The sequence below is a fragment of the Choloepus didactylus genome, chromosome 4, assembly GCF_015220235.1.
Source record: "Choloepus didactylus isolate mChoDid1 chromosome 4, mChoDid1.pri, whole genome shotgun sequence".
Taxonomy (NCBI): domain Eukaryota; kingdom Metazoa; phylum Chordata; class Mammalia; order Pilosa; family Megalonychidae; genus Choloepus; species Choloepus didactylus.
Window position 1 is genome coordinate 141,968,311 of NC_051310.1, and position 18,211 is coordinate 141,986,521.

The 18,211-nt window shown below is 37.1% G+C and overlaps 1 protein-coding gene and 1 pseudogene across 8 annotated transcripts in view; one reads left to right on the forward strand and one right to left on the reverse strand.

Moving 5' to 3' along the window:
• Positions 1-18,211, forward strand: part of FSIP1 (fibrous sheath interacting protein 1) — a 233,835-nt gene that overhangs the window by 158,057 nt on the left and 57,567 nt on the right. Inside the window, exon 11 of one of the 8 annotated variants that reach the window (XM_037834336.1) lies at positions 2,715-3,012. The exons of the other annotated variants lie outside the window; for them this stretch is intronic. Coding sequence (XP_037690264.1) covers positions 2,715-2,858 — 144 coding nt within the window. The 3' untranslated portion in view covers positions 2,859-3,012. Of the gene's footprint in view, positions 1-2,714; positions 3,013-18,211 lie in introns of those variants that run through there. 8 annotated transcript variants of the gene reach the window in all.
• On the reverse strand, positions 9,263-9,934 carry LOC119532178 (annotated as a pseudogene).

Consider the following 18,211-nt stretch of genomic DNA (forward strand, 5'->3'; position numbering starts at 1 on the left):
CAATAATTAAATGAAGACCCACCCTGAATGGGAGGGGTCCATATCTCCATGGACATAATTTAATCAAACATTTTGCCCACAGTTGATTGTGCCACATCTCCATGGAAACAATCAAAAGACACTGATCAACACTAATACATCTGCCCCCACAAGATTGCATTAAAGAATATGGCTTTTAGGGGGTACATAACATATCCAAACTGGAACAGGGAGCAAAATATTTATAAGGAATTTACACCTGTAAAAGGAAGAAGGAAGAAAATAGGTTTGGGGAGAGGGAGAAGTTGAACTGTCATGGAGGGCTGATGAGCCTCTGAGGGCCCAGCTGGGAACTCTGGAGCAAGGGCTTCTTGTCAGAGGTGTCCTATGTTGGCAGACCTGGCTGGGCCTTTGTATACCCCCTTGCTCCATTTCTGCATGCAGACCATTCTGGGAAGGGCGTCATCCTTAGTTGCTGACAGCTGGAGTTTGTCTGCTGAATACACTCCCCAAGGCTGGGCAGAAACTCCTTTCTTGAAGGAAGAACCAGGTGGCACCTCTCTGTGTCTACCTTGTTGGGCTCTCATAGTTATTGTTAACAATAATATTTATATCTGTGGTGCACTTGAATGTGTCAAAAGGCTTTCATGCTAATCACCTTATCAACAATCCTGTGAAGATAGCATTGTCTTCATCTCAACAGTGAAGACACTGAGGTAAAACAGTTCGCTTGAGATCTTGTGGTTAATCTGGGCAAAGCTGGAAAGGAGAACTTATGGATCCTACCCCTAGCCTTGAGCAAACCAACATCACGTGCAATTGACATATTTATTATTTTTAATAGATGTCCAGTGTATGTGAGGAATAAGTGAGGGGCAGGAATTGTAGCTACTCAGGAACCAGTGTGGCAAACAAAAAAGGGCAAAGGTTTAGATTCTAACTGACCTGGCTCTCGGTTTGTGTTCTGTCTAGTTCTGTGACTCAGGCAAGTCACTCAGTCCCTCTGGCTCTCAGTAGTCTGATCTGTAAATAAAAGGAAGGAAGTTGATGTGTTCAATTAAATAGCATAGATGAAAGCACTTAGCTTGGTGTTTGGTGTTCATTGCAGCAATACAGTACATGCTAATTTTCTTAAACACCCAAAATAAATCAAGCTGTAAAATGCTGGTAGAGAAATTGTTTGAATTTGAAGGCATGGGAACTTTTCTCCTTAGTGTTTTTCTTTTGTCTCTCTTTTATATTTTTATTAGGAAATAAAACTTATTTTAGGAAATGAATTGACATATTTTTCTGGAGACGTTCCTCTACAATATGGGTCCACTCTAGACAAGTGTAGGAAGGGGACTTTAAAAAAAGAGGAGGCAGAATCATGGAATGAAAAGGATTGATTGAATCAACAAGTATCTATAGGATGTTTATTATGGGCCAAGCCTTTTTGAATTCTAATCATCTGATTTATGAGAAGATCACAGAAAGTACCAGATCTGAGACAACTCAAGATTATCCACTTCTTTTTTCTTTACTGCTGACCTCCTGGTTTAGGCTAGCATGATTATCCTAGGAATACTGCAGTAGGCTGGCAACTCTTTTCCACCCATCTACTCTAGTTATGCCGTCCTTTTATTCTTTACTCCTCAGCAATTCTGATCATTCTATTTCCTGCTTCCTATTGCTTTAATAAAGGCCCAGATACTTGGCATTGACTATTGCCTGGTCTGCCAACCTCATCTCTCATTATTTCTATTACCCAACCCAAAGCCATCCCCCCATCTTTCTGCCTTACTGACTCTTCCAACTGGCTTTGCTCCTCTTGCTTGAGTCCTTTGTCTGTGCTGGTTCCTCATCTTGGAATGCTCTTTTCCTTTCTTTTTATATCTGGTTAACCAATCCCTGATCTAGATTGGGTCTTGCTCTTACTCTTCATTAATATTCTCTTCAGGAACTGATCATAGGAGGTAATTATGTGTTTAATTTGTGTGATTGTCTATTTCCCTCATTAGACTGTAGCATTACGAGGGCAGGGGCTAGGTCTCTTTTGGCTCACTGTTGCCTAGCATAGTCCCAGAACAGAGCAGGGACTCAGTGAATCTTTTTGAAGGACTTAGAAGGATCACATAATCCTCTCCTCAGCAGCCTGTACCTTACACCTCAGTGCTGGAGCAATTCAAGGATGTGTACAGACTGTAAATTCCTTTTTACATTAAGCTATGTGTTTTCTATGACAAAGAATAGAAACCAAGCCTTTACTTCCAGTGTCTACATTAAAAAACAAACAAACAAACAAGAAAAAGCAAAACCCTTACCTTTTCTTAAACCTAGTATGCTCGATGACGTTTTAGTGTATGCCCTCATTTCAGTTAAAAAAAATCATGGTACTTTTGATTATTTAAAAATTATTTTCCTTAATCAAGTCACTGAATTATGAGAAGTGATAACCTTTAAATAAATATTATTCAAATCAAACAAACATTTCATTCTTCTTTGCTCCTGAAAGCTTTTCTAATCTAATGTTTTCCCTTGGACTGAAAACTCATCTCTTTATAGCTTCCAGTATCTTGTGATAGTAAGAAGAGCTGAGAGTAAGATTAAGGATGGAACTGAAGTAGAAAATCTCTAGTTTGCTTACAAGAGCAAATGTTAACATTTTTTTGTAATGAAGTGCATTTCTTGGCCATTTTATACTGGTTTGAGTTTAGGCTGACCCACTTTAAAATGGACATTTTCTATTTTTATAGGAAACACATGGAATGTCTGGAATTCTGCTTAGAAAAAGGAATCTGCATCCTGCTGTGAAGCAGCAAAATACTCTCTTTTTGTTGGTTGTGGTCTTAGACTTCAATTCCAAAGGCATCCTAAAAATTGGACATGATTTATTCTGAAGTTCAGTATTGCATTTTAATAAAACATGAGAACATTTGGATGTGGAGAAACTGAAAATGAGAGGGACTGTACATTTTTAGCTAAACAGTATTTTTGTGGTGAAATTGAATGATGCATCTCATTCATTTTGATAGTATTACTGACCATTTTGTCTTTGTGTTTTATTTTGAAATAATTTCCTTTATAAAGTTTTCCATGTGTATTTATTTTCACTTTGAATAAATGGAAACAAATTATCATCTCTCTGACATTCCATTATTCCAGAAGTTCCTATATATAAATGCCAGAACTAATGGACTGAAAAATAGTTCATGAGTACTCATGCAGATAACAGTATTGAAATCATAACAAGAATACTTTTATTGGGAGCCATTTCTTATCTTTTCCATATCACTATTAAAAATACTTTCTGTAAACTGTAGACTTTTTGTTAACTTTTTTAAGTCCTGGCCATGCCATTCTGCCATATATGTTAATTGTACCAGAAACTGGGCTTGTTGGATTTTTTAGTCATACAGACAGAGATTTGTCTTATTTAATTTTCAGCACAGATCACCATTTTCACATTGAGGAAACATGGATTGGCAAATTGACAGAGTGTGTGTAGAGTTTCGTGCTTCACTTTCTGTTCTCTTTATGAGAAACCAGAGGCTTCAAATTATTGCTATTTAATTTCATTTTTAAGTTTACTGGAGTTAATAACCATGTGAGATTCTTCTAAGAGCATCATTTCCCACATTGTGAATATAATCTCTTTAGGAAAATATAGGAATTCAAGAAAAAAGAAAATTAGTTATTTTTCTTGCATAATCATTATCTTGTAAGAATCTACACAGAAAAGCAGCTATTGTACTCTAAAGGATTTTTTTAAAGTCTTTTTTTTCTTGTTAATATTTATCCTCTCCCCTGCAGTTTATTTATTACTAATAAATACTTTACTCTGCTTTTATTAGTAGACATAATAAAATTATCCACTACCTCCATAATAACAAAAATCTTGACAATTAGGGATGTGGGTTGGTGGAAAATGAAAGCTTTTTTTTTTTTTTTTTGGTGGTGGTGAGATAAAGAGTAGCTTTTTGACTTTGCTGTGCATTTTCAGTTTTCAGTTTTCTCACTACAGACTCAGACCACATTTCCATAAAATTAGGTGGTATTCTACTTGTCTACTTTATGTGTAAATGGTTTTTGAAAAAAGAAAAGTAAAATTTTTTACTTGCTATTCATTAAATAGATACTTTATTATACATATTTCTTGTGAAAAACTGGGAGCTAGATTGGAAATTAATTCATAGAGTGGTTCTGGCATTTCCCCCAATTCAGTTAAAGAAGTTCTTGTTGAGCTCATTCAAGGCATTGTTTTAGAATCTAATAAATAAGAGGTAAAAATATGGTACAGTCTTTCTTCTTAAGCATCTTGTTTTGTAGTGTGGAATGGGAATCAGAATAATGTAGAATATATACCTACAAATGTCCCTCCTTTGTTGTAATAGGGATACAAATATTATGGGAGTCCAGAAGATACAATGATTAATTCTTTCTGGATGCCTAATTGATGGTGCTGGTGGTGGTGGTGGTGGTGAGAAGGAAGGGCTTAAAACAACTTGAGATTTTCAACCAATATTCAAGGAATTTTTATTGCACATCTACTACATATAGGCTCTCTTCCTTGTGTTGGCAAGCCAGTGTGAACAAGAAAATGTCCTGGCTCTCATGGAGCTTATTTTCTAGTTGGAGGAAATAGCTATATTAAAAAAACAAAAGAAAACAAAAAAGGTAGTGATAAAGGTGGAGAGGAGGGAGGTCTTTTCCAGCCCTTCCTGCACTTCCTCCTCTTGGATGGGTTATTATGCTTTAGACAGGGTTGAAAGTATGTGTGTGTGTGGGTGCTTAGCCTTGACTGGAAGAGGGACACCTCTCCCTGTTAACAGGAGGGAGAAAGGGAAGGTGGTAATCCTTGCCGGGGTTTGCAGACTTGATGGTGGGGACTTGAGGGAGCGCCTGTCTAAACGCTTCTGTTTTCCCAATAAAGCATGAGTAAGGTCATTAGCTGCGGTTGGGGTCGGGCATGTGATCAGGGTGGCTGAAGGAAAGAAAAGCAGGTATGAAATAGTTGTCTGAGATGGGAGTAGACAGTGAGAAATATAGCAGGATTTCTGGGCAGTGTTAAGTGTCCATTTGAAGTGGCAATCATGAATCTAAAATAAAATAAATCAGCCTGCTTGTGCGATTTTTCTCTGTGAACATTCAGCTCCTTGGCTACAACTTGATGGCTGGGTTCATCCAGGACCGAGATTTTGACTGGCTGCAAATAGATTTGATGAGTGGATGGATTCTTGACCAATTTTATGTAAGTCTGATGGAACCCAAATGTTAGCTCTAAAAATCCTTTAAAATGTGCTCTTTTAGCCAAAATTATAACTAATTTCTCCATTCTAATTCTTTTTGAGCATAAAGACATTTGCGGATTGACGTTAATAATATGCCTCACCTTTCCAATTGACATATCAATTCATTAGCCTGCTTCTCTAAATGGAATAAATTGTACTTATTGCAGAACATTTTTTTTTTACTTTTTGAAGAATAATATAATTTTAGTAGTAGAAAAAAAGAAAAAAATCCCACCTGATTTCTGCCCCTGCAGTCTAATGTGAAGACCCTTCCCCCACAAACTTTTGCATGCTGTTTCTGCTGACCGCACTGCTCTCTACATTTGTTTCTTTTAACAGCACTTCAGTGTTTTCAATTCAAAAGCTTTTAGTTACCATTAGGAATGGATTCAAAATGAGCGATAGAAATTAACAGACAATACCTTTGAACACTACTTTGTTACATTCCATTGCACAGTATCTATCCCCATGAAATTCTTTTCTTGCCAGTGAAGTAGAGTTTAAATAGGGCATAGGATCACTGAGTAATGCTTTAAGAAACATTTTTAAAACCTTCTTATCCTTTTGAGACTTTCGTCTATTTCCTTTTTATCACCCACTGGCCAGTGTTTTATCCTGGAAATTAATTCTGCAACCCCTTTTGTTTCAGACCTTATTTTTCTCAATACATTGCACATTATTACTTCTGCCCAAGTTACCTTCAATGAAAATGGTTTAGTCCATTTTCATTCCTAACCTTATATTATAAGGGTATATTATGAGTGTGCCAAGTACAACTCCTATTGTGTTGATTTGAATATAACTGCAACTACCATAGAGGAAAAAGTGTGGATTTTTATTACTTTCCCTTTATTCCGTATCAGAATTAATTTGGACTGGGTATTGAGTTGGACGTATCCTAGATATGAACATCAGATAAAGATAGAAGTAGAGATTATTTGAATTTACTTAGACAGAAATTTATATTTATATCTTTTACATTTATATTTATGTATTATATTCCCTGGAGAGTAAATGAATACATTGTGATATCAATTAATTGTGGTGTACTTAGAACAATGGGTTAGTGGATCTATAGACTATGCAGTAAAATGGAACACAAGGATAAGTGGGTATAATAATGTGTTCAACTAATTTCAAGTGGGAAAGAGTTGATTTAAATTTAGTCATTATTATATGGCATTTAGAGGATTTGAAAACCACAGTGTAGACTTGTAAGGGATCTTTATTTTGCACATGATGGATCTTTCAAGTTTTGAGCAGAATTAATTTTATCAAGATAAGATTTTAATAAGAGAGCTTGCTTCAGTTTAGCAAGGATGTTTTCTAAGATTATGCTTTAAAAGAGACATTTTGGATTTTTGTTGTATAAATTTGTATTTTTTTTGCCAGCAAGAAAATGTACAGAGTACATGAGACAGTAATCCTTTGGCTGTATGTAATTTATGTTCTCTTATTTTATGACATTAATCAGATTTGTTTATATTTGCAATTAGCAGGGAATTGTTCTGCTTTCCTAAGTATTATTTAATAGGGTCCACACTCACATTTTAGCAAGTTAAAGTAAATTAATAGAAAGCATTAATTGTATTATGTTTTTCCTATGACTTATTAGATTTTTCTTGACCTTAGAGTCTAGTGCTGGTTATTAAGAGAATCATTTCCATCTAATTTAGGCACAAGAATTCGATTTAATTTCCCAGTACTGTTCAGTGTAGAAGGCTGGAGAATATTTCACTGCCTATTAATATGTCCACCTAATTATTCTTCACTGAGCCATATTATGCAAAATAATTGAGAAAAGAGTTGTAGGCATGTGACTAAGTATCCTTAATTTCTAGAGCTTTTGTTAACTCAAAACATTTTGCCTGCTAAATCTTTGCCCCTTCTTTTTGGGTAGGTACTGGAACCCTCATGATGACTCATCTTCTAAAGAACTTTTTTTGGTGCTATATTTTCAACTTTTCTAAACTTTGTATTTCTAGCTGATAAGTTTTAGATTCAATTATATTTATTTTATGCATGGCATATCTAGACTCCTGTTAACCAGTATAACTTTCTTAACATTTAAAAATAATACCACTTGTCTAAATGTTTGCTTGATTTCATTTGAACAATGCTTTTCATGCTCTCCTCACAACTCTTCCCCCTCGCACTTTAGCCAGAAAGAGAGGTAAGCAGTTGAATATTAAACAAGGAATCTTTGAATGTTATAGTCCACTGTATTTCTGAAAACTGGAGAATAACTTTCCAGTTAATTAATTAATAACTCATTCATTTTGGTTCCAGTACTCCTCATGGGGTGATCTAATGATTCTTCATAGTTATAAGCTGTTTCATCTCCATGAGCCTATCAAAGAATATAACCTTTACAATGCTTACTCTGTATTAGAAGATGTTAGTGGAATATAGGAGAGCAGTCTCCTGTATGACTGATTAAATAATATTTTCATACACTGAAAGTAATGTTAAAACTAGGCAATCTTGGTGGAAAAGAAGAGTGATTTCTAACTGGGCAGAACTCCACTAGATTAATATTTGTGGTTAGGAAGCTGTTTCTCTAACAGAGTGAAATTTTCTCTGGTATGTGACTTGAGGGAATAAGGTAATAATGTTAATTAGTTCTGGCATCTGTAACCAAACCCATAGTGCTTGAAGTCTAGATAGTCACATTTTTAGCAATTTGGTAAAAACTCATTTTCACCAAGATTGGCCATTAAAAATATGACCATCTTGGAGCTCAATGTGAATGAGCCAAATCCTCTTAGAACTAGATTCTAATCCTCATATCATTAAGATTTTTCCCAGAATGATTGTGCTGTTAGGTCCTAGCATGAAAGATGATCCAAGTAATGAGTGTAAAAAAGAATCTGTATTAACTACTTTTAAAAAATTTTATTATGATGATGTATATAGAACACAAAATTTCCCATTTTAACCACTTTCATATGTACAATTCTGTGATATTAATTACATTCGCCATATTGTGCTACCATCACCACTGTGCATTACCAAAACCCTCTCGTCACTGCAAATAGAAACTGTACACCAATTATGCATCCACTCCTCATTCTGTACCCCTACCCCAGCCCCTGGTAATGTGTATTCTAGTTTCTGGCTATGAATTTGCTTATTCTAATTATTCTAATTATTTCTTATCAGTGAGTTCATACGATATTTGTCCATTTGTGTCTAGCATATTTCACTCAGCATTATGTCTTCAAGATTCATCAGTGTTGTCTCCTTTTTCAGAACTTCATTTCTTTTTATGGCTGAATAATGCTCGATTGCATGTATATACCATATTTTGTTTATCATTTCATCTGCTGATGGACCATTGGATTGTGTCCATCTTTTTTGCTACTGTGGATAATAATGCTGTGAACATTGGTGTGCAAACATTTGTTTGAGTCCGTGCTTTCAGTTTTTTTGTGTATATACCTAGAAGCAGAATTACTAGGTCATAAGGTATTTCTATGTTTAACTTTCTGAGGGGCTGCCAAACTGTTTTCCACAGCAGCTACACCATTTTATATTCCCATTGGGAATGTATGAGGGTTCCTATTTCCTCACCAACACTTGTTACTTTCTATTTGGAAAGCAGAAGTGGTATCTCATTGTTGTTTTCATTTTCATTTCCCTAATGGCTAATGATGTTGAGCATAATTTCATGTGTTTATTGGCCATTTGTGTATCTCCTTTGGAGAAATATCTATTCAAGTCCTTTGCTCATTTATTTTTTGCAAGTCCAAATTTCTTGGTTTATAATAAAACTGTCAGGTGACAAATAAAAAAAACCCCAAAAGGAGTAAAACCATCAGTGCCATCTATTGCCAAAGTCCAATATCTTCTTAAAATGATGCTCAATAAGTTGCAAAGAAACATATCTGGAAGCAACATATAATTGAAAAGAAACTACTTTTTTTTTTTTAAGCCATTTTACATTATCATTGTCTCTGGTAATTTCTCCTTCCCAAACAGAAATTCGCATCTTCTATAATGTTGCTCTTGAGTCAGCCATTCAGTGCAGTCACCACTTGAATGTTTCCAAAAGCATCATCTTCTTCATGTGTTCTCTTCAAACTGCCTGTGGTACCAGACTGGACAGATACTGACCTTTCTGTCTGTAGTGGTGACATCATCTGTATTGTTAATTTTGCTAGGTAGATGGCTTCATATTCCTAAAGTTGATGGACAAATCCAGCATTAGGATTAATACAAAATCTTCTTTCTTGAATATAAGCCAATGCATCTCTGTACTTCATTCCAAATGTTTCCATAATGTATGTAATAACAAAGGCAATGCTCCTGGAGATCCTTGCCTTTCCATGGACAAGAACTTTTCCTCCAGTTTGTAAACTCCCATCAATAAATTCTTTAGTCATGGGGAAAAAATGTATTATATTTTCAACTGGATTATCTGCACTATCCAAGACTAAATATCTAAATAATTGCTGAAAGTTTGGTTTAATCAAGTTTGCTTCAGTATTTTGTCTTATGCATATTATATGGGTTATTCCATGTTTCGGCAGTATAGGTAACTTGCTTTTAATAGCAGAAGAATAAGGTCCTAAAAACAATCCCTGTAAAATTACCTGCATCTCTCTTCTCATAGGATAGATCCATTCCTTGGCATCGTCTTTGCACTGTGGGAGGGTAGGGAACTCCATCTTCATGTCCTTCATGACATGTAGTGGGTGGAGTGGGAGAGTGAGTTAGGCGGCCGGCCGCCTCTCAGATCTGGCAGTGGCGGCACAAGGGAGAACCGGTGGACCGGAGGACTGGTGGGTGGGTGGCGGGCTTACAAATAACACACGCAATCTAAAGAATCCCGGTGGCAGCGACAGTGAGGAAGAGGAGGGTTGGAAGGCTCGGACCCAGCCGCCATGCTGCCGCCGTCTCCCATCCTCAGTGTCTCGGCTCCCTCAGGCCGTTCAGGCTTGGGCACTCTTTGCCCATTTTTAAATTGGGTTGTTTGACGTTTTGTTATTGAGTTGTAGAATTTCTTTATATATATCATGGCTATTAAAATCTTTTTCAGATGTATGATTTCCAAATAGTTTCTCCCATTTGGTAGGTGGCCTTTTCATTTTCTTGATAATGTCCTTTGATGTGCATAAGTTTTTAATTTTGAAGAAGCCAATTTATTTATTTTTGTTGTTGTTCATGGTTTTGGTGTTATATCTAAGAAATCATGGCCAATTCCAAAGTTATGAAAGTTTTCCCCTATGTTTTCTTCTAGGAGTTCATGGTTTTAGTTCTTATGTGTAGGTCACTGGTCCGTGCATTAATTTCTTTAAGTGGGAAATTTTTACATTATCTGATAGTCTCAGGTGACTCAAAATTTGTAGCGGATGCTAAGTTTCCCAGAAAGAAAGCCATAGCAACACTTAGATATGGTATGAGTGGAAGTTTATTCCTATTCTATATGTTGAGACAGAGTTTGTTAAGAAAATAAAAGAGAGGACAAATTCCAAAGGGAATGTTTAGCTCCTTAGTATTTTGAGGTGACTTTCCTAGTCCTTAGTTTGTATATCAACAGCCATTCCTTTCTCTAATAACTTTCTTTCTACCCAGAAATTCATGTTTCTTGGCATTTTCTTGTATTCTTAGGTATAATCACTTCAGCCAGGATCTGCTGGTTATGGTTTTGTATTAAAGTTGATTTTATGATCAGAGGGTAGAGACTTTGGTTGTCTTCATTTTTATGTCCCCCGTGATTAACATAGTGTTTCACTCATTGTAGGTGGTCCTGAAGTGTTTGTTTTATGAATAAATGGAAGGATGAATGTAATTTGTTACTGTACCCTTTTATTTTTAAGAAGGAGAAATGGTAGAGTAAAATTTAATTTGCTGTTTTATAAGCATTATTTGAGCCTGCCAAACTCAGAAATTCACTACTGATTAAAGATGTGTCAGTTTTTCAGTTCTTCTCCTAGAAAAAACATGGAAGGACAGAGTGAGAGTATCTGCTTTAGGTTGATAGACTAGAAGTAAACATATTTTTCATTTGTCAATACATTTTTTTCTCATGATATCTGTTTAACATGGTGGCCATGTGAATCAAATATCATATGTATGTGAAGTCACTTTTGTAAATTTTGCAACCTTGTCCTTGTTTTTCTGTTTGAACTTTTCTCCAAGTTGAAGACATGCGAGCCTGGTCTGCAGTGAATTTACATATGAAGATTTCTTGGTCAATCCTTTTTGTTGATCCCGATGCATGTTACTGCTCCCCCTCTTCCCACTTAAGATGAGGTTTCTCATGTGATAGACATTTTATGGACTTCTGAACTGTTTCTGGATTTGAAAATTTACATTTCTTACTTCTTGATGATTTTATTACCAGTATTCCCTTCTGTTGTAGTTCATTGTGGTAGAGCTAGGATTGTATTTTGTTCTACTTACTACTATAAAAGTATAATATCTTTTATTCCTTACCAAATTCTAGTACAAGAATTTTTTAAATATGTAAAGAAGGCTACCAGAGGTTGGTAGAATTATGTTCAAACATGAAATTCTATCCTTCCTAAAGGGCACTGAATCTTCTAATATTTATTGTGTTTGAAGGTTTTGCCACTTATTCTACTTTTTCCTTATTGCTAGGAAGTCAGGAAAATGCATTTTGTGCTAGGCTCCTCCAATTTCCCCTGATATGGTTTCAACAGTCACAGAAACCGCTTCTGCATTGTTCCCTTAGCAGATGTCCCGTGTTTTTCATTGGGCTGGATTGCAGGAGAACCCAGTCTTGGTTTTACCAGTCTTGCAAATTCTTGCAAGTCCCACTCAAATGTCAGATTTGTTATGTCATGCTCTGTTGAGAAGATCTGAGTATTGAGGAATTATTATACCAGTTACAGTGCTTGTTGAAGAAGAAAGTGGAGGCACTTGTGAAGAAGAAGAACATAATTGACCCTAATTTTTAGTATTTTAAAACTTGCCCATTCCAGCCAAATGTCCTGAGATCTGGCATTTGTGAGATGTGACCTCTGAGTATCAGTGTTGATGGTTTTCAGGATGTGCCAGATCCAGTTGGTCGTGCATCTGTGTGAGGTCTGTGCAAGGAGGGCCTGTGAAGCACAAAGTCTAAACTTCCAAAAGCAGATTTGGCTCTGGTGATTTCTCTCAGAGGCTATTTCACTGAAAAAAAAATCTAGCAGTATATATTTTTTATTTACAATCTATCAAAGTTGACTTTTAAGTCCCATACTTTAAAAACTGCAATATTTCAAAAAATGAAACATATAAAATCCAATTGTTTGTAGGGCTCTGGGAAGGACATAACTTCACTGGTGCTAATAATTCTGCTCTTAAGGGAATTCTCTTTGACCAAGATGGGAGGAAAGCCAATGTTTAGAGAGTTATAAATATGAGAAATTCTGCCTGAAAAAATATTCTGAGAAACAGAGTTAAAGAACTTTGGGGCAAATGTAGTATCATTCTGCCTGTTACATCAGAAAGTAAGTGACATGGGTTAACATTTGGGCCTAGTTGGAGTCCTGTTCCTCTGTCTTCGCAGGTGATTTAGGGTGAAGAGTCAGCTCTGCCCAAAAAGCACTGGTGAGGGTCCTGTCTTCCCTGAGAATTGCTGAATCTTCCCCAACCTGCTTTAGCACATTGTGGAGAGTTTGTGGAATGGTCCCAGGTGATACTTTTCGCATAAGGTGCTACTATTGTTTATTCTCATCGTTGCTCATGAGCCATCTGGCTTTTAATTGGTGAACAGAGATAGGAGCCGGGAGGCTTGGGCTCTACTTTTAGCTTTGTCACCAACCTTCTTGGACCCTCAATTTGTCTGGTTTTTCTCCTCTGTAAATGAGGAACTGAGCTGGAGGAGCACATGATCCCCTGAATATAGGAATAAATGACAACCTCTTTCCTAGAAAACTGTAAGTTTTTAATCATTCTCTTCTAATAGTTCAGAGCACTTTAAAAAATATTACTAAGTCACATTTCTATTATCCTTTGAAGATTAATACAAGGCCACAAGATTGTGTGAGAACTTATTATAAAATGCTTCATGGGTAACAGAGTGCTTTACACGTATCTTTTTGATTCTTACAACAACCACATAAGGTAGATTATTCTGGTTACTTTATCGATGAAGAAATTGAGGTTCATATTGATTAAGTGCTTTACCCAAGTCTCCAGCTGAAAAATAACAGTCAGAATTTTAACCCAGGTCCTCTGCTTCAAGTGCCACAGCCTTAGCCAATGTGTTAGTTTCCCAGGATGAAGGTTTGAAGTTTTTGATAAGTGTTTAATAGCATGCATGAGTGTAGTGTTTAGAAGATGACTGCCTAGGTTTGTAGCTTTGTTTTGGTTTTTAGTTTCATAGGCGTTGTATACATAAAGAACTTATACTCAGTTCTATGGTGTACTCATTTAAGTAACCTGATAGTAATTATTTAATTTTTAATTCTTTTACGAGGGACCTATACAGTATTCAAGGTTGAGAAGTATTTTCCCTCCTTATGTTCTCACATGAACTCTTATCACAAACTTTACTGGCTTCCCAGCCTCTACTTACTCCCTCCTCCAGTGTATTCTACACAGTGATGACAAAGTCATCTTTTAAGGGCTCAGACCCTCAAATTCTCCTATATATAGATGTTCTTGACCCTCAAGTTCTCCTGTATATAGATGTTCAAAGCTCTTGGAAATATGCACAATTGCTCTGTCAGCCTCATCTAGTCTATATTCCTCATTCCAGCCATGTAATTCTTACTGAATTCCTGCCTAAAAACCCTTAGATTTATTACTCAGTGGCCTAGGTCACCCCCTTCCTCTCCCCCCTACTCCCAACCTCTGCTTATAGAGTCCTCCCCAACAGCCAGGTCAAGATCCTTCTCCATGAAGGCTTCCCATTAGACCCCAGGAGAACCAGTCTCTCTACCCTGTTACTTTATTAGCACTCTTTATTTTTATTAGCACTGTCTGGTAACACTGTTCATAGCCTGTCTCTCATTGGCATTGTTTACATGTCTTTGTTTCCCTTCTAGGATGGGTGATCCCCTAAAAGGGAGCCATGGCCATTTGTCTCTGTTTCCAGTGGTTCTTAGCACAGTTACTGCTTTGCACATAATCAGCCTTCAATAAAAATTTGCTAAGTGAGTAGTAGAAGACATTATAGTCATTCATTCTGCACATACTTTAGTGCCAACTGTGGTCAAGATTCTCTTCTGGGCACTGGAAGTGAGCATGAGGTGGCATGGTGAGAGAGGGTGGAGGGCAATGGTGGGGCTGGGGGAAGACTGGGGAGAGCTGTTTGGACAATGTGGTGTGGTCTCTCCATGAGATTATGCCTTTTTTTTCCTCCCATGCTCTTATACAAGTAGAACCACGACTTAAGTTTCAAATTTGTATGGCTGATATTTTGTTCTCCTACATTTCTGCCATGTTTCAGACAGTTACTATCCACAAATCCTTTCTCTCTTGGGGTATAGCTAATTAGGGCATTAACTGGGAGGCTCAGATATTATCTGGGGACATTGGGAGGAATTGTGGAAGGTTGAACTTCCCTTTCCCCTTCTCCCTTCAACAAGAAGCTTAGATTTCTAAGATCTTACAAATATCCTCCTAGCTTTGTCCAAAGTCTCTGATATTGATATCAACTCAAACTGTGAAAAGTGACAGCTTTTAGCAAAACTGGGCAAGGTATTACCAGCCTACTACTGAGGAGTGCACCAAATAATGTATGGTAACTCATGATCTTCCATCCTGGTAACTGTGACTTCTGGTAAATAAGTCTTCCAGATTTAACTCTGACATGTGAACTTTGACCACTTGGGTGAGGTGTGGTGTTAGTTTCAGGAGAGCTGTCTGTGTCCGAGTACTGCTAGTTTAACTCGGGCTTTCCAAAATCAGATTTACTCACCCTAATGAACTCAACTCCTGAGTTTTTAGTAAAGAAGTTATAAATTGTGTTCTTGACATGTCCTTGAGCCTCTTTACTTATTTCCATGGCAACTGCCTTTTAAATATTAGGAATGATAGGCGTTTGTAAAAGTTCTTAAATGTTACTAAATTCCTTAGACTGAATCAAATGCAATTATGTTGTCCTTTAAAAATATTTTTGCTGCATATGTACAGAGTTTGGACGTCATGTAAATTAAAATTCCTTAAAAGTTAGGGGTTGGCTGAACATATCCTTTAATCATTTGTTACATTTTATTAATTTTTCTCTGTGACCTATTCAGAGGGTGCGTTTTGTATTGGGTACTGTGTATTTTTCCATTTTTACCCATGAAAACAGTGTTAAATTCTTTTTCTAGTATGTACTACATTTGGGTTATGAGGAATATTTAGAAACTAATAAAGATCTGTGTGCACTTTTTTGTTAGTGTCAATTGTCTACAGATTATCTATGTCAAAATATAAAATTTAGATCCTTTGTCCACTCATGTCCAGCATACTTTCTTGGTCTCCATTCCATTGCTATTTGTTCAGTATAGCTAGGTATTTTAAACTAATTTAAGTAAAATAATACTGGAAAGACAGATTTGTTGGAGAAATAAGTCTTCATTCTAAGATGAACACTACTATTTTTTGCATTTTCAAGTGTTTAGTTTTTTTGTGTATGTACGCATGTGGCCAATATTCACTTCTATAGATATGAATAATGGAGAATTTGAAGCGTATAAATAATAGGATTATAGATAATAGTTTTCCATTTGTGATTGTGGACAAAGGTAGACTGTTTTAAGGTTTAGGTTTTTGGGCATTTAGGTTTTGGGCATTTTGGTTTTGAAGGATTGTAAGTCAGGGCAGCAACAGGAAATAGGTGGACCTTCAAATGGGATAATTGGGGAGAGTTTAGCAAAGGGACTATTTACAAAGATGTGGTAAGGGTAAACTGAGACCAGCAAACCAGGGTGCAATTCCCTGAGTTGACAACTGTGGGAAGCTGTTTCCACCCTGTTTCCATCCTTGCCTGAAGGGGTGGGGGTAGGGGGTGGTTGGGGCAGAGAAGTTACCAGAAACTGGAGAGTAGGGGCTTACTGACAAAAGCAGAGGGATGCCACCATCCCATGGGGATATGGTAGGCAAATGGAGAATAAACCTCTTGACCTCACTTTCCTCCTTCCTTTTGATCTTCTGTTTGTTCCTCCCATTGGCTAAATCCTATAGGAAGCTAGAGGACAAGGAAGCCCATTAATGTGATTCACATAAGTCAGCCTCCCAGGGCAAACCGCAGATAGAGAATACATGGTGGATATGGAGGGGAAAATGGAAAATATCCATCCCAAATATATTCTGCCAATTTTTTTTTGGTCTACCCATCATGATATGGCATATTAAGACTTTAAAGAAGAGGTCTAGCTGTCTAGACAAGGTGAGCCATTTAATACTGTAAGTTCCGGATGCTGCTTCCCTGGAAGTCCTGAATAGCTCAGATAAAAAGTGACATTGAGCCATGTTGGTTCATAGCCTGCTTATTCTACAGCAGAAAATATCAGCGGTTGCCTCTAAACACAGCTCAAGCACTGCTTGTCGTGCATGCCCTGATTTGACACTGGGTATTCCTCATCAGGACTTCCTAGGCATTCCAGAAAACAAGAGCATCTCTGATATGCCAGGCAGTGGGCTAGGTTTTGGAGTCATAAAAACAAATAAGGCATAGTCCCTTCCTTAAAGGAGCTTGCAGTTTAATAAAGGTGTCAGACCTTTAAAAATTACCTGCTATAAAGTGTTTTAGTAAGGAAGGCTTCACATAGGAAATTAATCTTGAAAAAAATGAGTAGATGCTCATTCCAGCAGCATGAGCAAAGGTTTGAAATGACCTGAATTACCTCAAGACCTTATCAGGGTGGTTTGGGACCAGCCATCTCTGCCAAGTCAATCAAGGCAATTAAGTCTTTAAGGACACCAAGGCAAAGTTCATAGCACACTACCTTTCTGTTTGGGAGTATGCTGGTAGCAGCAGCTAACGAGTGACAGAACCCTTCCCTCCACTCACATCTATAACCAGCTAGAATGTTGAGAAGTTCCTGGGATTTTTAGGTACTTCTGTCATATTATAGTCAATTTCTATGGTCTTACTGCCTTCTTGACCTTCTTCCAAAAATGGATTGAGAGTCAGCTGGACACTGGCTGTGACTGACACATGCAGAGGTCTCTGCACCTCAGTCACTGTCTAGGTCTGCATCCATCCACATGCAAGAAACAGTTGCTTTCAGTGTCTCAGTGAGTGGTCCTGTTCTCTTTTCTTGCACTAGTGGAAAGGTTAAGAACCAGAGCGGCCTGCCGAGATTGTGTGTCCTATCCTACGATCATTCCAAACTATATTGTAATCTTCCTCTTGGTTGACCCTTGCACCTCCCCTCTCAGTGGGGCATCAGAATAAGGAGGATGGTGTTCCTTTGGGCTTGGCTTTATAAAAGTAGTTGTATACTGGTAACCAGTATTTTACAGACAAGAACACTGTAACTTGAGAGTTAAGTAAATGTGTCCAAGGTTATGCAGGTTTTGAGTTTTGGAGCCAGGATTTTATGAGTGCATGAAGTGATTCCTACACTGAGCTTTATGGTAGGACATTCAATAAATGTTTGTTTAATGAATGAATGAGTGGAGAGGTTGCCAGTCATGTTGGAATGTCAGATCAGCATTTGGTTGGGTGATTGCAACTGAACGGAGGAGTTACATTTCTCTAATATGTTTCTCTGAAAAAACTTCTAGGATGGAAATGCCCTTTTGATAGACTAGGTTAGAGGTCTCTAGTTCAGTATATTTGATCCTAAAGGTAACTGCTTTGGGGGAGGTGGATAGTGAATATCTATGAAGACCCTTAAAAAAGATTCTCATAAATTTAAATTTCTTTTCCAAAAGGGCAAGTTCTCATATAACACGCACTGTGATATGTCTTAAGTCTCTTTTTATACAGTATTCCCTCTCACATTGCCAACAAGGAGAAAACAGGTGTGGGGGAAACTTTAGTGAGAACACTTTTTTTGTGCATAGTT